Source organism: Monodon monoceros, unplaced genomic scaffold, assembly GCF_005190385.1.
Source record: "Monodon monoceros isolate NGI ecotype Baffin Bay Population unplaced genomic scaffold, NGI_Narwhal_1 Super_Scaffold_12, whole genome shotgun sequence".
Lineage (NCBI taxonomy): Eukaryota > Metazoa > Chordata > Mammalia > Artiodactyla > Monodontidae > Monodon > Monodon monoceros.
Genome location: NW_021703768.1, coordinates 165,164,109 through 165,184,459, shown reverse-complemented (window position 1 = coordinate 165,184,459; position 20,351 = coordinate 165,164,109). Strand labels below are relative to the sequence as shown.

Sequence of the window (20,351 nt, the reverse complement as noted above, 5' to 3'; positions counted from 1 at the left end):
CGATTTGGTGACACAAGAAAGTTTCAAGCAAAATAGTGAATTAAAGACTAGGGTTTTGTTTCCCATACTCTGTAGAGGATGAAAGTAAACAATTTCCAGTTGCACTAGAGAGAATAGATCGTCTTCCCCCAATACCTCTATTCCTGCCCGATTTTATTCAGTGCCAGGAGGGAGAGGGGAGATGTGCCTGGAGCAGGGTAGTGTTTGGAGCCAGAATGAGGCTGCCTGTTGGCCCGATCCCAGGCCACCGCTCCCGGTTTGTAGTCAGGAGGAGAAAAGGAAGGGAAGGGGGTGGGTGTTGGTTTATAGGAGTGTGCAGCCTGGTTCTGAGGCAGGCCTCATCCTAGACCCAGCAAGGGGTGCAGGGCAAATCCATTCAGCCAGCTGAGGATGCTAGAAAACCCCCGTCCAGTCCGCCATTCCTGGGCAGAGAAAAACAGGCCCAAGTCAGCCAAAAACCCGCTTTGTCCAAATTCTCCGAGCCTCCTCGCAATGTGCATATTCTGGTTTCCATGCTTGGCGGTTCCAGACTCTTGGATGATTTTACTGTGGCTGCAGAGCCCCTTCCTGCCTGCCCCCCCCCCCCCCCCAGAGAGGGGAGGCCCCACCCACCTCTCAGATAAGCAGCCGGCCCCTTCCTTTTGCTGCCTACGGGTTCTCTTTCCATTTCTGTCCGGGAGTCGGGCCACTGCTTTCTTGTATCCCTTCTTCTGTGGGACAAGATGGAAGATCTCAGGGGTACGAAGTTGGCTTCTTTTCGGTTCAGGCCAACGCTGAATTATAAAATCCCGGGAGTTGGACAGGCTAATCAGGGCTCTATTTGTGGCCTTTTAAAATTTCCTGCATCTTTTTTCACCCAGGCTGCAGATATGCAGTAGTAAAATGGATCCTGATATATCTGGTAATTCCTATGTAGGTTTTTGTCAGTTATTTGCACTGTGTACAGTTATCCAAATTAACACGGACATATATAAAACTAGCATGTGTCCAGGGTCTGAAAGAATAAATCTGAGCCTTAAAGCAAGCAGGATGTGGACAAATAGGATTTTTTTTTTTTTAAAGATAAAGTGACCTCCAAATAGTGGCCCTGTTTTTAAAGATATAACTTCTTGTGCTTCTAGATGTTTTACTATTGGCAGGTATAGGCCAGTTGCAAAACCCGTCTCAGGCTGGGAAAATTATTTTGTTTCCTTGAATATTTTTGAATACTGTGTATATGAGTGAGATTCTGTACACATTTCCCTGTTTTCCCTTAAATAATCCAGAAGGCCTCATTTCTTTTGTGGATTTTTGGAAAACGACACATTTAACTTTCTCAAGCTAGAAGCAGTCACTTTAGCTAGTTTTTCTTTTCTTTTCTTCCCCTTCTGCTTCTCTTTCTCATTCTTCTTCTTCTTCCCCCTGTCCTAGAGTCCTTATCTTTTCTCCTTGCTCATTTTCCCTTTTCAGCTGCGTCTTCTTTCCCTCCATCTCTGTCCTTCTCTCTCTTTGCAGTTTTGGGCCCAGCTTGTCTTGCTCTCTCAGGATTGGGCTTCCTTCTCTCTTTCTTTCCCCCTCCCCCTATTCCTCCTCTTCCTACGGCCTGCTCATTCTTTTTCTTTTGGAGGCACATTTTTCCTAGTGATGGCTGAAACCAGCATGGGTATTTCAGAAATGTTTCAGTGAAAACTGTTGTTGTTTAAAAAAAAAATCAAATTCTATATACATGACAGTAATGAGAGAGGTCTTTCTCTCACAAAGGCAGAAAAATTCCTCTCCACAAACTACAAGCCCATGTGAATTTTAAAAGTCGAATCTCTGGCTTCTGGGATTTTTCTGTTAAATGAGGGAAAATACCTTTTCCCTGCTTTTCCTTAATTTTTCCTCTTTGTTGTCTTTAATTTTCTTTTTTGCTCGCTACTGTCACCAGCATCACTGGCTTCCTTACCCCTCCTTTTTTTCTCTCATTCCCTTTCTCCCCTCCCCTCTCCTTCTCCTCCAAGGCTTGCCTGTCCCCTTGCTCCCTCCATCCCCTGAGCCCTTACATTTTCAGGTGGCTCAGCCCTGGAGAAGCCTTGAATCCTCAGAGGTTTTTTTTTTTTGCCTTGGCTCTGATCGGGGTGCAGGGTGCAGAGTATCTGAGTTCCTAGCCAAGACCGAGACTGGGACAGGTAATCTTCCAACAGGAGCCTCTACTCTCTTAACAAAAGGGGGACAGTCCCCTTTTGTCTGGGGTTTCTGAGGGGCGTGTCCAGGACCGAAAGCCGCCATCAGTGGCATTCAGGAGGAGGGGGCTGTAGGGGTCGGGTTCGCCAAGTGTTTCTATTGGAACCTGAGCGATTCTTCTCTGTGTGCCCCACAGGAGGGAGAGACACCCAGTCATTAGAAATACCCTGGCTGCTCACCCAGGAAGGCCTTCCCGCGGAGAGCCAGATGCCTCTGTGGGAGCAGGGTGAGGGGAGAGTGCTGCCTGGGAATCCTCTCAGCCCACCTTCAAGGTTACAGGCCACTGGCAGGTGAAGGACAATTGATGATTGTTCTCCTTCCCTGTTCCTCCCCTGGGAAGTGCCTGTTGCTCTTCCTGTTAAGGGAGAATTGAGGGGGTGCAGTGGGTCCCTGCAGCTCCATGGAGACACTCCATTGGTCCTCCTGGGCCACTTTTATGTGCAGTCTCTCCACCACTCCATCGACCTTTGAACTCTCCCTTCATCCAGGAGTGAATCATGGATCTTGTCCTGTTTCCCTAACTTACAAGTGGATCCTTGCATCCACCATCTCCCTTGCCACCTACCCAGTTGCACCACCGGATTCAGAATCGACCCATGTTTAGCACCCGGCATGGTGGTCTGTGAGATGGAACATGTTAGAATTCTCTAGGAGGCTCACGCTGGCTGTTTTCTGTTTGGTGTCTAATATTTAGTATGAATCAAAATACCAGAAAAACACGCCCCCATGCCAAATATAAACTCACTTCTAGTTTCTACCATCTCATCTTTATTATATTTTTTTGCTTGTTTCGTCTCATCTTTAGAAAGTAACATTGCTTCTCTCAAGGTGGAGAGAGACAGGGTTTGGTACCTTATGTTACTCAGCTAATACCCTTGACTAATTGGACCCAAGCTGGTTATTAACGTGATGTTAATTATTGAACACCACCCTAAGAGGCCTGTCTGGCAGTGACACCTGCCTCTTGCTCTCTCGCCTCTAACTGTTTCTCTCGGCCAGTCAGGCCAGTCAGGGCCTGGACTGGGGTCCCAGGTGCTGAGAGGCACTGTTCCTGTTGTCTGGGTCCAGCGCCAGCCCAGGGCTGCATGTTTTGTTTGGGCACACCCCGGGCCCTCTTCCTCGAACCTTTCCGCTGAGCGTAAAGGCCACCGAGCACAGGGTTTCAGATGGGGAAGAAAGGGGCGAGAGTGAGCAGTGACCTTTCTGTTGCCAGCTGAGGGCTGAGCCTCACCTGGGGAGAGGGCAGCTGTAGGGACTGGGTTCTGAGTAGGATCAGTCTCTCCCTGTCTGTGTTCATGTCCTCCTCTGCTCTTCCATTTCTTTAATAACTGTCCCCTCCTTACTGCTTCTCAAAGGCCTAAAGCATGGCTGCTCAAGGGCCCCTACCGGAGAGGACCCGGTGGAGGCTTCCACACTCCTGGCTTCTCTCCCCCCATGTTCACCTTTCCTGTCTGGGTGGAAGGTCCAGAGCAGGGGTTCCCCTGGGGAGCTCTTCCTGGTGACTCGGTTTCCCCAAGGTTGTCTCACGTTTCCTGATAGAGCTCTTTCCTGCTTTCTTGTTTCCTTTATTAGCTCTCTTCCTTTCCTTTAGGGTTCTTATTTCACGCTCTTGCACCTTCCTCCATATGGTTTGGGCCCTTTAGTCTGAATTGAACGGGGCACAGGTAGGTGAGTGTTCCCTCTCCTCCAACCAAGAAACACTAAACACAGACCAAGTGGAGAGGGCAGAGCTGGAGAAAGCAAAGAATCAAGAGTTCAGGAGGAGGTGGTGGTGGTGGTGGCGGTGGCGGCGGTCGTGCACAGGCAGGACCCTGTGTTTGGAAGTAGTGTCCGTCTCCGTGCCTTTGTCACTTCCTCCCGGGGTTGGCTGTTGTGTTTGTGGCTGCGTGTAGTGCTTGTCAGTGGAGTGCTGTGACAGGAGGCTATTTTAATAAACTGTTGCAGTTTCTCGAGCAGAGCTGCATTGCGTTGGCATCCCTCTTCACTGCTAATGGAGCGTGCGTGGCTGGGTGTGGGCCGCCGCCGAGGGAGGCACTGAGCTCGCTGGGGGCTGGGGAGAGGGAGGCTGTGAGGTGCTGGGGGGGGCCTGCCTCCTTCGTCTGTCTGGGAGTGCTCCTGTGAGCAGCAGCCAGACCGGGGGAAAGGGTGGCTACACCCTGAGCGCCAGGTCCCTGCCCTGGAAGTGCTGCTGGCATCGACACTTTCCGAGCTCTCTTTCTTCTTCTCTTTCTATTCATAGCACGGCAGGCAGGCTTGTGTGTATGGCCAGGGAGGAAAACTTCCACTCGCCCCTGTGCGTCCCATAAACAAAAAAAGAAATAGAACCAGAAAAAGAGTGTGCGGGCCTTAGAGAAAGAGACTGAAACCAAAACACAGAGAAGAAGGCGCAGCTGCTTTCCCCAAGGCCTTCTGGGGCTCCCTCCCGCCCGACAGCCTGCCCGGAGTCAGGCCTTTATTTATTTATTTTTCTGGCTTAAAAAAAAAAAAATTCTGTGTCTTCCTCAGCCCCAGTCCCCCTCACCCCCTTCAGATTTGCTGGGTGGCCGCTGCCAAATGGACCCGAGTGGGAGCCTGGAATGAAAAATTCATAACTGCTGGACTTTGCTTGTTCATTAGACGTGAACTTGTCGATTGGGCAAATTGTTTTTGGTCTCCAACTGCCGGGGGCTCTCCCCACCCTCTCGGCTTGCCCGGTTCCCTCCTCCCCTTGGACGCAGCCATTGGCTGCTCGAGGATGTCTCATTGCCAAATAGGTGGATCCTTCTCTCTCTCCCTCCCCCCTTCCTCCCCCCCCCCTTTTTTTTTACTGGCTTTGGCACAAGCAAATGGATGGGGATTGAGCATGAAAGGGGAGAGAGAGAGGGAGTTTGAGAGAGAGAAAAGAAGCAAAAAAAAAAAAAAAAATCCAAAACCCAACCAGCGCACATACATACACACACAAACACACACACACAACACACACACACAGCCCCATCCCATCCACGTCCTCTCTCTCTCTCTCCCTCTCTCTCTCTCTCTCTCCTTCCCTCCCTCCCTCCCTTGCTCCCTCCCTCTTTTGCACGCTTCTGCCAGCGACGATCTGCAGCCGGTCCGAACTCGTCCTCTTCCCCGGGAATCTGCGAGCTCCCCCTTTGCCTGCGATCAGGCTCAGAGGCGGAGGGAGGCAGCTCGAAGTTTATACCCCTGTGCCGCTGCCAAAGCCGAAAGCCTTTTTCTTCAGCTGCCGCTTTTCCCCCTCCTGGTTTTTGTTTTTGTTTTTGTTTTGCACAGGGGTGGGGTAGGGCGTGTTGTGTGTTGGGGGGGCGGGTGGGAGGTAGGTTTTGACTTTTAAATTTTGCATATTTTTATTTTATTTATTTATTTATTTTTAACTGGAAGGTGATGCACAGGGGGTGAAACTGAAAAAAATTTTTTTTGTTGGCTTTTGTTTACCTGGCGTGTGTGGTAACCAACTCGCTCCCTCTCTCTGCTTGCTATCCCTGACCTTTCTTTCTTTTTGCTCCTTTAAAAAAAATATTAATTTCCCCCTTCTGTGCAGTGGAGCATGGGTGGGGGGGAGGAGGGGGAAGGGTTTGAGAATCCACCCAAGCCCGGCCCCTATTCCCCAGAACACCAATAATAACCCCCTTTAAAACATTTACCTTCCTCCCCTGCTCCTCCCCCTCCCCCCTCCCCCCACCCGCCCCCAACTCACAACTCTGTTGAGTCCAGAAGCTCAGAATCGGGCGTTGGGCTTTGCCGGGTGCTTCAGATCAATGGTAATTATTTAATTTTTTCCAGTTTTATTTTTGTAAACAGAAATCAATTATTATTTAAACTTCAAACAAGCAAACAAGCAAAAAAAAAAAAAAAAGAAGAAGAAAGAAAAAAAACCAAAAACCGAGAGCCCGGCCCTCTGTCACCTGACTGAGTGGGAAGGAGGGTGAAGGGGTCAGTGGGGATGGGGCGCAGGATGCCCCATGTAGCTTTTAACCCTAATGTGGTTGATTGATACCACCACCTTATTTGTGTTAACAAGGAGCGTTTTTTTCCTTATTACTGAGATTAACATTAGTACTGGTGTTGATAACAAAGCTGAAATCACATATTTAGGGTTTAGATCTGATTTTTAAAATGCTGGGGTGGATGTTCCAATCGGAGCAGGAGAAAAGAGAATGAAAACAGCCTGGGGAGGGGGAAGCCAAAGCCGTTTCCTCGCTCGCTGGCTCGTGGATGTCATATTCTCTCTTCTTGGGGGTGGCCAAAAACCTACCGGTGTCCGGGCGTGAGGTGGCCCCTGCATGCCCTGCGTGTGCGTCCACGGGCATTTGTGCAGACTGGACACTGTGCTGGGGCGAGCTGAGACGAGTTCGAGGCTGCGATAGAACATGGAGATGTCATGGGCGCGACAGAGCCTGGCGGGGATACCAGCAGCGTGTGTGTGTGGACGGCAACGTTGTCTGTGCGCGCGTGTGTGTGAGTGAGAGAGAGAGAGAGAGAGAGAGAGAGAGAGAGAATAGGTGTGTGCTCAGGCTCTGGGTGTCTCTGTCTGGCTGCTGAGGCTGAGATGGGAGCAAGCGGCTGGCTAGGCTGGTGGCAGCTCCAGACCACACTTTCCTAGAACAATCGCAAGAGAAAATTGTTGTGCGGGGGGCGGAGGAGGAGAAGGCGATTTTTCTTGTGCCCCCCTTCTAACGCTTCTTTTCTCCTTTTCTCTTTCCCCCTCACCCCGTCTTCCCCTCCTCCTGTCTTCCCTCGCCCCGCATGCTCCCGGCTTGCCGCCTGCAGGATGAGTTCCACCCGTTCATCGAGGCGCTGCTGCCTCACGTCCGCGCCTTCTCCTACACCTGGTTCAACCTGCAGGCGCGGAAGCGCAAGTACTTCAAGAAGCACGAGAAGCGGATGTCGAAGGACGAGGAGCGGGCGGTGAAGGACGAGCTGCTGGGCGAGAAGCCCGAGATCAAGCAGAAGTGGGCATCCCGGCTGCTGGCCAAGCTGCGCAAAGACATCCGGCCCGAGTTCCGAGAGGACTTTGTGCTGACCATCACGGGCAAGAAGCCCCCCTGCTGTGTGCTCTCCAACCCCGACCAGAAGGGCAAGATCCGGCGGATTGACTGCCTTCGCCAGGCCGACAAGGTGTGGCGGCTGGACCTGGTCATGGTGATTTTGTTTAAGGGGATCCCCCTGGAAAGTACTGACGGGGAGCGGCTCTACAAGTCGCCCCAGTGCTCGAACCCCGGCCTGTGCGTGCAGCCACATCACATTGGAGTCACAATCAAAGAACTGGATCTTTATCTGGCTTACTTTGTCCACACTCCGGGTAGGTTGCTCTCAATCCCCCTTTTGCCCACCCCATTTTATTTTACTGGCTGGCATTTGTTCTGTTGATTCTTCTTTCCAAACGATACATGCATAGACGCGATGGGCCTAACTGGTGCGTCCGTCCTGCTGAGGCCTGAAGCACGTTTGATGTTCCCTTTTCCCTTCTGTTTCCCTCCACTCTCTCCATTCTTCCTCCTTTGCTCATTTGCCGTGTGTTACTGATTGTCGTGCCCCTCCGTCTTTGGAGGACTCATCTTACCCAAAAGACGCTGCAGGTCCTAGGACTGGGGCCAGGATGCCCCAGAATTATCCAGGATGGTGAGAGTTTGTGATGAACACCACTACCACCAAAAAAAAAAAAAAAAAAAAAAAATCCCTCCTTGCTCTGATTTAAAATGAGTCAGAAGAAGTATTGGGGGGCAGGTACTGGTTTTCCTGCAGCGTCCCCTCAAGTCCTGGGGAAACGCCAGATTTGGCACAAGCAGGGTGGGCAGCAGTTCGGTGGAGAGAGGGGCGTGTAAAACCCCCGGATATGAGACAGAATGAATAGAAAAGAGGAAAGAAGGCAGAGGCGGGCAGCTTCTGAGGCCCAGATGCCCAGGCGGGAGCTGTTTCGCCTGGGATTTGGCTGACGGAGAGGAGAAAAGTCATTCAATTTCACAGAGAGTGAAAATGAGCACGAGATTCCTGGCGCTCTTGCCCTTCACTGTCCCTTCCCCTTTGCTTTTCAGCTGAAGTGGCGAGACCCCCGGATGGATGCCCGCAGCCCCCATACCTCTGCTGGGGGGCAGAGAGACTCTCCCCAGCATAGGCATGCCAGGGAGTGGGCATTGCTGTGGAAGGTCTTAAAGAAACAAACAAGCAATCAAAACTCTGTAAAATCTCCTTTTCCTTTTGTGTTCCAAGTAGTTCCAGCTCTCCTCTTTGCTTTTCCAATTTCACCCTGCATTTTGGGTTGTGTGGTTCAGTTCTCCTCCTCTGTTCCTTTTTTTTTTTTCCCCCTACCCTTTCCCTTTTTATAATTTCTTTCCGCTTTTGTTTTCTTACAAATTGAAACAGAGATGGCTGGTTAATTTTTAGCCTCCACTCAGCTACGCCCAATTTACTGCCGCCTTTGAAACCTAAACGGGCGGCACTCTGTGATTAAGCAAGGCAGAAGTGTGTTTACATTATGCCCAACCAACTTGTAATGAGAGGGCTACCAAACCTTTCTCTCTCTGTGTGTTTTTTTTTTTCCTTTCCACCATTCCAGTATTTCCCCCCCTTTTTTCCCCCTTTCTTTCTCTCTTCATGCGAATGTAAGAGAATGTGGCTTAACTTCAACTCTAGTGAATGTTCTTTCCCGCAAATATGTGTGTGTGTGTGTGTGTGTGTGTGTGTGTGTATCTTCCTTCCTGTTCATTCACAAAAAAGAAAAGCAACTCACTTTTCTGCTGTGGTTACCCCCTTGCCTGTTTGGGATGTTGGGAGGAGAGGTATGACTTAATCCAGAAAGGAAATTTTGGGGCACTTTCAGCATTGCATCAGCAGTGGGAACCTCGACTGGGATTAGCACTGAGAGTTTATGTGCTGGAGAACTCTGGGGAGGAAAAGGTGGTATTTGAGGCCTCTCTTCTAGCTCATTCTCTCATTCTGAGAGGTGGCTTTGGTAGTTGGTTGGAGGCAGTGGATACCCCCCCAACTCCTGTTGTCCCTCCCTCCATGGATCTTTCTAGGCCTGTACCTGGCCCTGTGTGACTGTCATGGCCCGCTCACGAAGAATGACCAACTGCCGGTCCTCTTCCTCGTTCATCCTTTTTCTTTCTGGAAAAGAGACCAAAGAAAAAATTAAAAGTTGTTCCCTGATTCTCTGTCTACTCGGCAAATCAGAGTGGGGAGGGTGTGTGCCTGGTGGTATTGGAAGTGGCTTGGGGCAGACTTGGACCCTTGAGCTTGTGTCTGTCAGATAGCTCCTCCGAGAGGGGATTCCGCACCTTCCGATTTTGGCACTAGGGCCTCTAAGATGAAATTAATACTCATCTTCCTTTTGAGCCGGCTTCCTCCTACCTTGCTCTGTAGCTGGATCCCTGTAGCTGAGCTGTTTCCCTGGCTTCTCTTATTTTAGGCCAAAGTTTTGACTGCTGCCAGCGTGGAGCTGAGGTAGGATGAAGTATGTGTGATGGAGACCATTTCCTGACCAGCCACCTGGGTCCTGGACTGACCAGGCAGGTGTCAGGAGAAGGGAGGCGCCCCCACTTGCCCCCCAGCCATAATGAGATGATTTGCCCAGGAATATGAGTAAATTCATGCCCCATTGCATGCAGCCATGGCCACCTCTGTCCCAGCTGAGGCCGAGTTCCTTGACAAAAGCTGAGTGGAGAACTGAGGATGTTTTCTTATAATTTGTCTATAATTCAAGTCCCTGGACTCCAGATAGTTTCAGTGAAGATAGGATTTTTGTTGCTGAAATTGCTTTAATTCAGGGGTGCCTTACTGAAGGAGTGGGGGTGAGTTGGTGAGGCATGGGCTACCAGTGGCCCTTGGGTAAGTGGCCTCGAGATGGCATGGAGTGGGCATGGCTTTCTCTCTAAGCCACTCCAGTTTGCTAGAAAATGTCTTCTCCTGGCTGAGCCCCCAAACAGTGTCAGTCCAATAGCACGACGTTCCTTCTCCATGTCCACGCAAAGACATACTCAGTAGGGTGCCACTTGTTCCTTCCTTCCAGTATAAACTGGGGTTGGGGGCTGGGCTGGCAAGGGCTCAGACAAGAGGTAGGTCGGATTCTAAAAGAAATGCTTTCCTTCCTTTCAAACTGGGCTGAAGAACCTGATCTGGGCTGAGCTGGTGGTGCCAGGTTTGATGACAAGCAAACTTGACATGATGGTAAGCATGGGGGCATGGCTTCGCCTCCAGGCACCATTGTCATCTGTCATCCATGGCCCTTGGTGCTTTTTTTTGTCCCACATGAAGCTTTAGGAGGTGGCATGGTTGAGAGGGACTAAAGGACGTGTGTGTGTGTGTGTGTGTGTGTGTGTGTGTGTGTGTGACGTCAGGAGCTCCACTCCCAGAATACGCGGTCCTAAAAGGCCACCCAGAGTGTTTTGCACCCTTCATGAGGGTGGCCTTCCTGCTGGGAAGGAATGTCGCTATGTGTCTTTTCCATTTAGGAGGGGATGTTGAGGCAGAGCAGGGTCAGAGAGCACTGCCATGGGGAGGAGGTAGTACATTCCTGCCGATGTCCTTCCATCCAAAGGGGGTGTCCCAGGGCAGTGGCTGGAGACAGAGGGGAGCCTGGGGCCAGGAGGAAGGATGCTTGTGTGAGGAAGGATGGCCGAACTGGTCTGGAAGCACAACTAGACTATCTCCAGTGCTTCTGCGGGGGTCCAAAGGTAAACTGGCATCTTCAGACCTTCCTTAACCTAGGCCTCGGTCCTAGGAAAGAAAAACAATCTGAAAGTAATAAAATGCTCTACTGGATGGAAATGTCAGCTTCTCCCCATCAGATCCCTCCAACAGGCCCACCGTGGAGGTCCATGAAGTCCAGGTATTCTTTTCTTTATCTCCGCTTTTTCATTCCAGAGAAATTTACACATAGAAGGAACCCCCATCACCAGGGCCGACTTATGGCCAGTCTCAATTCATCCACAGCCCCCTGCTGCCCAGCTTTACACTGGGCTGTTTAGGAGAAAACCCAGGCATCATAGCTTTTCATTTGTAAATATTTCTGTACATGTCTCTAAAGATAAGGACTCTTGAAAAACGTAACCGCAATATCACTGTCACACCTAAAACGATTTCTTTAGTATGGTCGGATAGCTGGTCAGTGTTCACATTTCCCTAATTATCTCCTAATTTTGTTTGTCTCGATCAGGATCCCACTCGGGTCCATGCGTTGCAGTGGGTTGCTCCATCTTTGAAGTCTTATAATCTCTAGGTGGTCCTCCTTCTCCTCTTTCATCTTGGTTTCTTTCCTGGCAGTTTCTGGGTTGTTGTTGTGGAAGGAACCTGGTGGTTTATCCGGTAGGGTTTCCCTGTTTGGACTCTGCAGGCTGTGTTCCCCTGCGTTCTTCAGTGTGCCGCTCTGAAAGGAGATTCCGCCTCCCTCCTCACCTCCAGGTCCGGGGATAGCTGGGCCTTCACCTGTCGCAGGAAATGGATTAGCACCTCAGGATCTGTCTAAGTGAACTTTTTCAAGTGCAAGGCTGCCCTTCTCAATATAAGAGCTTCATGGTTTTCGCTGTCTGCTTCAGGACTTGGGGCTTTGCGGTGAGCACTGGTTTTCTGGTCCAAGGGAGGGCTCCACGTCTGCGTCCTTCCTCAGCAGTGGAAGGCATTGCTTCACCACGTCAGTCCTGCCAGGATGTGGCTGATGCCAGTGAGGTCCCCCAAGCCTTTGCTGGATGCCTGGCCCATCTGGTGGCTCTGGGTGAGTGCATGGGGGTGGCCACAGGCATACCAGCCACCGTCTCCGGAGGCCTAACTCCTCCTGAGGCCCCTGTACCACTTCACCCGTGCCTCTTTTTTCTAGGCCCAGAAATGCCACGGGTCTGCGTTTTTGAGGCAGCGCCATCTGGTGCCAGGGCTGTTGAAGACTGCAGGGCCTAGTTACCAGATTCCTAAAATTAGCAAGATATACCAATGTAGGGTTAGATGCCTTTCAGAGCAACCCAGAAGAGATGTCATCACTGTTGTTCGAGGGTCAGCTTTGGTCATGGTAAGAGTCTTCTGTTCAACTAATTCAGAAGTTGGTTAAAGGGATTAAACCAGCTAATACGTGAAGATACTGGCACACAGCAGAGAAGCAGTGGACGGCAGCTGCTGCAATTCCAATTGTTATGATTCCGTGAGCCCAAGGATGTCTCCCGGTCACCTTTACCTGTTGGTACTATTTCTCCCTTAAGGGATGAACTAAGTGAGAGTTAATTTTTCTGTAACATAGCAGCGTTTCAAGTGCTGAAGACAGGGCTCATGGTTCCTTTCCACCCCTCTTCCCAGGAAGCTGTCCGTTCTCCAGGCCAAACGCTGCCAGGCTCTCACGCCTCCCACATTTGATACGGCTCCTTGCGCACTTGCCATTTTGGTCATCACCCTCTGGAGGCCCTCTTAAACCGGAGCGTTCTGTATTAAACAAGGAAAGTCCAAGTTTGATCCGATCCCATGGTAGCTCCACGATTTGCTGGGCCTTCCAGCTACATAATTTTCAGGGCCCAGTGCAAAACGAAAATGAGGGGTTCCTAGTTCAAAATGATGAGGAATTACAGCGAGACAACAGTTGGATCATTAAACCAAGCACAGGGTCTGTGTGACTGCCCAGGTCACATACCCGAGAGGTCTGTCCAGGCTACTTTTGCTCTGTTAACGTGACGTGGGGTGCCTGGTTCTGGGTGGTGTAAAAGGGTGATGCGGCTCAGGCTGGCTTTGGAGGGGGCATGACCCAAAAGAGGAGCTCAGAAATACTCAGACCCACTCCTTGGGCTGCTCTCATCCCCTTTGTCTGTAGCGTGTCTGTCCAGCCAGTCAGGGGTCCGCACTGGCTGTGATGTGCAGGGCACCTTGGTGGAGTGCTCACTCTCATGGTTGAGTTGGAAGCTGTAGCTCAAGGAAAAAAAGAATTACCTTTGTCTGAGCTTTGAGCTGGCAGAGTTCGGCCCATGAATAAGCTGGAGGGGACCTAGGAGCCCAAGCATGGTGACCAGCTGTGCTCCACTGCCCACCCAGAGGAAACAGGGCCACTCTGTAGCAGGAGAGCTGGGGTCCAGATGTACAGAAGGACTTCCTGAGGATTCAGTTTACTTTTTGGCACTGCCAGAGGATGGTTGAATTTCCTTTATTCATGAAATACGTACGCATTTGGTGAACCTACTGGGAGCAAGGCCCTTCTAAGAATCAGAGACTCCTACATGTGGCCTGCAGGGTTTGGGTGAAGGCCTCCTGATAAGTTCTAGAAGACACCGTCCTATAGATGTGAACGAACAGTGATCCATGCAGGAGGCGAGGGAAGACCCAGCAGAGCTTCGTCAGGCGCAGCTCCAGGTGGGCTGTGAAGAAGGAGGCAGGGCCCATCTCAGCCACCTTCTAGAGCTGCAGGGACCCAGGGTGCTGAGGAAAGGTAGGCCAGAGGGGTAGAAGGCTGTGCCATGGTCTCTCTCCGTTCTTGTGTCCTGCAGCAGCTGGGCAGAGAGGGTACAGCTAAACATCTCCCTTTCTGCCCTGGGAAGAAGGTGTCTCCCTCCCCACCCCTTTTTCTCTTTGCCCCGTCGGTCCCACCCCCACCCCACCCCCCTGTCTCAGGAGCTGCCACGCTTCAGTTATTTTATCCTTCAGTGTCCGATTCAGAAGTCCTTTCAAAGGCCCCAGCAGTGTCAGCGCAGTGCTCGCACAAAAGGCCTCTTTGATTTCTTGTTTGTTTTCATTTGCCAGCAGAGGGGGAGGGGGCAGGAGAGAAAGAGCTTCTGGGTTTTAAAATTTTTATTTGGGTTGCTTCATTCTCAGAGGAGTTGGCTCCCTGGAACTCTTTTCTGAGTTAGGGGCTCAGAGGCGGGAGGTAGCCTTCTGGGGAGAAGGCTGGGATGGGGTGTGGGCACTGCCTCCTGAAGCAAGAGGAGGGGGTTTGGGGGATTAGGATACAGTCATTGATTCACCTTCAGATGTTCTGTGCTAGGCCTGAGGGTAAGAAGGGTCAGGTTGGAGCCCTGCTGCTTGTGTAGAGAAAGGTCTGAAGTGCCTGACACCAAAGGACATTGTCCTGTTAGCCACATCCCTAGCAACGGCCTGGTCACAGCTGTAGGATTTGAGCAGTCCTGAGCCTTGACTTTGCCGTTTTCCCTTTATCATCCCAGATCCTGCCGTTTCCCTCTTGGTCGGAGGGGAAGGGGGTGGGGGTCCTTTTAACATGCACACTCCTTGGAAATTCTTAGCACCTTGAAATACAGGCTGTGGCTCCCCACTCTCAGTCAGGGAAGTGGAAGGGTGAGAGGTCTACCCCGCAGCCGGGCGTCCTGCCGGCAGTGGTACACAGGCCCGGGAGGAGACCCTGTCCTCCCAGGGCTTGCTCTCTCACCCCGCGCCTCTTGTCTCCCCGGGATGTCCGGCTTGTGAGAGGCTGCAGCATAGGTACCGCTCCCAGAGGACCCAGCCCATGGCTCACGGAGGACTTTGAGGGCAGGCCGGTCCTGCCTGAGGAGCAGGGAGCTGAGGCTGAAAGGAGATGGAGGACCACCGGTGCCTGTGGTTTGGGACTAGAGACACGGCGACCAACGCCTGTGTGGGTGCAAACTTTAAGCACACGTGGGCACGCCCTGATATACCAGTAAGAAGGGGTGCAGCCTGTTGGTCGTTGCGCCTGTGTGGAGGTCTGACTGCAGGGGCTGGGGAAGAGAGCGCCGGAAAGCGAGGCTTGGGCAGGTGGTCACGGGCGTCAGCAACAGGGAAGTGTGCCCACTGGGTGAGGGGGGCTCCGCAGGGCCTGGTTGGCAGACGGAAGGAGGAGGCTGGGGGGGCTGAGAGATAGATAAATATAGCTGATGGCATTTCTCATGATAGGTTTTTCTTGGCACTGAGGGCACCGTGGCAAACAGTACGACAAACGCCTGGCCCTGCAGGCCGCCGTCGCCATTTTAAGCATGTTTGAGCAGAAGAGGTGTTGGCATTAGAAAAGGGTCCCAGCAGGTGGAGGGGCTGCAGCAGGGGGGTTTGGCTGGACTGGGCCTTACCGCCCTGGGTACCTGGGTTCCTTACTTTGTCTGTATGGGTATCTAATATTTGATTTTCTGGCCCTTTGGGGATTTAAAAAAATATTTTGGGGTTGCCCTTTGTGGGCCTGTCTCCCAAGTGACTTGTCCCCCCACCAGCCACCGTGGCCTGTTGGTGGTGGGGGTGTTCCGGCTCTCCTCCTCACTTTTGATGTCTTAATGATGACACGGCATGCCACTGCCCCAGGGTCAGGGACATTATTTTTTATTTTTTTCATTTTTATTGGATTATAGTTGATTTACAATGTTGTGTTAGTTTCAGGTGTACAGCAAAGTGAATCAGCTCTGCATAGACATATGTCCACTCTTTTTTAGATTTTTTTTCCCATATAGTTCATTACAGAGTATTGAGTAGAGTTCCCTGTGCCTCACTTGTTATAAATTTGGGGGACATCCAATAACTTAAGAGACACTCCTTTGTCCAGGTTCCAAACAATTTTCTGTTCCCGGTCGGTGGAGGAGAGGGCACACCCGTGGTCTCCATCCCTCGCTTTAATTCCATTTTTCCATTGAAGGCCCAATATGGCCGAGGCACCGTGTTAAGTCCTGTTCGTGTGTTAACCACCCAAATTCTCACATTGATTCTCGTTTTAAACCCACATTCCCGGCTGTGAGCCTGTGCACTAGGGTGACACACACAGGGGTGTTTGTGTGTAGTGAGGAATTGGTGAACCAGACTCAAGGACCTGGGAGGCTTCCTGGAAGATGACCTGCTTGAATTGCACCTTGAAAGACAGTGAGGAATTAGTTGGTTTTTGTCAGCTGGCTGAGCATTTTCAGCTTGCCTTGAGCTGATTCCCTCCTCACAATGGTTGAGTGATATAGGCAGGGCAGGTATCATTATCCCCACCATACAGAGAAGGGAACCCGGTACAGAGATGTCAGGGCGCTTGGGTCACACAATCAGTTTCCTGCAGAAGGACCCCAGGTTTCAGGTCACTGAGCACCTTGGCTTCCCTCCGTGGGCCTTGCCATTCCTTGAACTTCATGGGGATTGCTGGCCTTGGTGGAGTCTCAGAGGAGAAAGCCGAGCAGGTCCCCGTGGTCTCCCTTGCTCTCTAGGAGCTGAGACAGAGTGGCTGGAGCCTAGCCTGTGACTCAGCTCAAGGGCTCCCCCAGCTGCTGAGCATGTGGGGTGGAAACAGCAGGCGGAAACCTGGCCTGTCCTTGACACTCGTCTCCCTTCCCGCCGGCCAACCCCCTGCCTCTGACCTGAGAGGCAGCATGCTAGCGTAGACCGGGGAAGCTCGGCTGGATGCCCCCACCCTGCTGTGGCCAGCTCAGCTTCTTGGCACCCCATCCTGGAGCATGGGGAGGGCAGGTAGATTGTGCAGGAAGTCCAGGTGTGCGGTCAGGCGGGCTCGGCTGGATCTTGGGATCCCTGATCCTTGCTCTGTCACGCCTTTTTCCTGGGAGTCTGCTTGGAATTGCAGTTTGAAATAAAAATGAATGTAATTATCCTAATTAACCAGATGATCGCTGGAAGCTTTGCAGTAATCTGCTCTTCATTGCCTTTTATGCTCCTGAATTCTCGTAGACTCTCATTCTTACCCCTTTCTTAAAGTTTGAAAACTTTGGGGCTGCGTATATAAAAACTCTTCCAATATGCTGAGGGTGGCTGGGTTGTGAGAGAGGCTAGCTTACTGCTGGAGATTTTCCTGTTTCCGTGGCTAAGAAGATAGGGACTTGACCTCTTAACCATTGGAATCAGGTCCCATAGAGCAGGGTTTCCCAACCATGGCGCTGTTGACTTTTGGGCCAGATCCTTCTGTGTCATGGAGACCGCCCTGTGCATTATAGGGTGGTTAGCAACATCTCTGGCCTTGACCCACTAGTTGCAACCCATCCCACCCCCCTGCCCTATGTGTGACAACCAAAATATTTCCATACATTTCCAAGTGTCCCTGAGGACAGAGCTGCCCCAGCTGAGACCCTCTGGCCTGTAAGAAACAGAGTGATTCAGACAGAATGTACCCCAGATTCACCTCTTGCCTGTCTTCCAGTTTAGGAACTTATTTACGTTTTCTCACATGGCAACAGAACCTCAGAGCCCTGGCTGTTCCCCTGCATGTCCTGTTCCATTTTCCCCTTTCTGGGTAGAAGGACCCTGGGCTGAAACCATCTGGGGGCTCCTCTCCCCTTGGGAATCGTGAGTCCCCCTCTGAGTCTCGCACTGAACATCCCTCTTGATGTCTTGCATGATGGTCTCTCTGTGTGCCAGGGCTGCTGTTCTGGGGACTGGAACAGGGGATTTACTACTCAGCTGACCCAGGCCTATGTAGTGAGCCGTTGACCGCATCAGGCCCACCCCAGACCCCAAAGAACAGCAGACATTTGTTTCGGCAGCATGGGAAGCAGAGATCAGAAGCGTCTCCTGAGCCTCAGCACTAGTCCTTTTAAAGGAAGTTATTTGATTTTCCTTATTACGGTGGTAAAACGCACTCTTTATTAAAAATTCAAACAATAGAGAAATGTAAGAGACGGGCTGCCCAAATCACCCTCCTGCCCCAGAGAGAAACTTACTTCCCAGATCCATATAGGTTCTTCTAGTTTTTTCATCAATTAACTTTTCATCAAACAACGTTTAAATACAGAGATATCTATTTTAAGAGCAGGTGATATGTTTGGGCTAATTGAACTGGCTCCATTGAGTGCCCTTGTGGTCTTAAATTTTCCTATCCCCTGCCCATTCCACCTGTGTCCCGCATCACCCCAGGTGCAGAGCCCATGTCCCTGTACTCTTTTCCCCTGAGGTGACAGTTTCTCTTCGTCCTTCCTGGGAGCAGGGTGACCAGCAGAGCATGTGCTGCTGTCTGAGCAGCCAGGATCCTGCTCTAGGGCGTTCCTGCTGGCAGCGTAACCCCGATGGCAGAAGTCAGGGCTCCACCAAATCTCCAGATTCCTTCTTCCTGTCTTGTCCCTGCCCCTGGCCTAAAGAGGACACTTCTGTCTGCCATATCTTTAAGCCCGACACAAAGGGCCCTACCAAAGGCGCAGCTACCACGGGGTGATGAGGGAAGGAGGAGCCACTGAGAAGTGGCCTGCTTGACTGTGCTGGCTTGGCCCCAGTCCTTGCCTCCTTCCAGCTCTTTCCTGGAGGGCCACGGTGCTCCTCTGTGTGCGGCCAACCCTCTGCCAACTGGCCTGGCGTCCTGGAGGCTTTTCTAGACCCTGCAGGCTCCTTCCAGGGGTGACTGCTGCTGCTCTTTTCCTTTCTTGAAATGGAGAGTGTCCCTTAACCTTCCAGGATTTATCCCTTCACAATTCTTTGTGTCGGGCTTAAAGATAGGCAGACAGAGGTGTTCTCTTTAGGCCAGGGGCAGGGACAAGACAGGAAGAAGGAATCTGGAGAGAGCTTTGCAGCTGGGTCTCATGGTCTAGGGGAGGCTACAGAGGACAGTGGGAGTAGGGTGACACCTGGTGACTCTTCTTGACTGGGTGGAGTGTGCCGAGACATCAGGAGACCCCTGGAGGCAGGCCTACCGAGTGCAGCCCTTGGGGAGTGTGTCCTTATTATGCCTGCAGATTATATCCCCATTAGTGCATAATTATTATGTAATGGGCGTTATTGCATAATGGCAGTTATATAACACGTGGCCCAGAAGACGGAGGGGGGGGCATGTAATAAGTATATATCCTTTGGCTATAAATAGTTACCAGCCCTGCACTGAATCTGTGGTCACACCAGAGCCACCTTATAAATACCCAGCGCTGGGCTATAAATTTCTGAGCCGTGATGTAGGCAGGCGCGCGATACCTAGTTAGGGAGTGGTAGGAGGGACCCGCAGCCCCACCCAGCCACATGACGTCATTGTTTCTGTAGTAACGAGATGGCTCCCTGGGGGACCAAATGAAAGGAGGCCTTTAAAGGGAGGAGGCAAATGGATAGAAAGCTTTGGTGGTGGGGGGGAGGTTTGCCAAACCTGGGGCTGACCGGGTGGGGTCCCCTGTGCAGAGGACTCCCAGGTGTTCAACCAGTACCAGGGCAGAAAATGCCATTTCCTTTCATGTCCTCTTTAGAGGGTCTCAGGTCCTGTCCCTGTGTCCAGCAGGTCATGTGAGACTCAGCCGAGTGTCAGGGACAAAAGGGGAGTCAAATGGTGTCTCCCCATCCTTCCATCTCCCAGGTGATCTCTCCTTGGCTCTGGGGCCACTTGCTGAAGGGGAGTTGAATGTGTGCACACCGGAGCTTTGCACCCCAGGGTGGGGCCATTTCTCCTAGCAGACGTTTTAGGTCAATTTTGGCCTTAGTAATATAAGAAATATGTGAGCAATTCGGCTCATGGCTCAGAGAGCCTCGTGGAAGTCATGGCTGTGAGAGATGGTTCCCGGGAAGAAAGAGGAGACAAAGATAAGATTTTGGTCCCAGAAGAAGCTATAGGGTAGGATGTAATCTTTTTAGGTGTGTGAGCGGTGGTTTCATATAGGGCGGTGAAGAGCTACTGTTCACATCCCTGAGGGTAGAGGAGGAAATGTTTTTTTGTTTTTTGGCCACGTGGCATGTGGGATCTTAGGTCCCCAACCAGGGATCGAACCTGCACCCCCTGCTTTGGAAGCACGGAGTCTTAACCACTGGACTGCCAGGGAAGTCCCGAGGAAATGTGTGGGTTTTTTTGTTTCTTTTAAAAAATAAATGTATTTATTTATTTCTTGGCTGCGTTGGCTCTTCGTTGCTGCGCATGGGCTTTCTCTAGCTGCGGCGCGCGGGGCTACTCTTCCGTTGTGGTGCGGGGGTTCTCATTGTGGTGGCTTCTCTTGTTGCAGAGCACGGGCTCTAGGTGCTCGGGCTTCAGTAGTTGTGGCACGCGGGCTCAGTAGTTGTGGCTCACGGGCTCTAGAGCGCAGGCTCAGTAGTTGTGGCACACGGGCTTAGTTGCTCCATGGCACGTGGGATCTTCCCAGACCAGGGCTCGAACCCGTGTCCCCCGCATTGGCAGGCGGATTCTTAACCTCTGCGCCACCAGGGAAGTCCCGGAAATGTGTCTTGATGGTAGGTAGAGGGATTAAAGTTAGTTGGGAGGGAGGGAGGGAGGGTGGGTGACCTACTTGTCCCAGTTTGCCCAAGAGTCTCCTAGTTTCAGCACTGAAAGTCCCTCTTCCCAAGAAAGCCCTTTG

General features: G+C 51.5%; 1 protein-coding gene across 5 annotated transcripts in view; it reads left to right on the top strand.

The window, feature by feature from the left end:
• Positions 1–20,351, top strand: part of NFIX (nuclear factor I X) — a 96,487-nt gene that overhangs the window by 20,866 nt on the left and 55,270 nt on the right. For 3 of the 5 annotated variants that reach the window (XM_029216304.1, XM_029216303.1, XM_029216306.1), the window contains exon 2: positions 6,973–7,504. In XM_029216304.1, coding sequence (XP_029072137.1) covers positions 6,973–7,504 — 532 coding nt within the window. Of the gene's footprint in view, positions 1–5,889; positions 6,624–6,972; positions 7,505–20,351 lie in introns of those variants that run through there. The other 2 variants (XM_029216305.1, XM_029216307.1) reach the window with 2 other exon arrangements.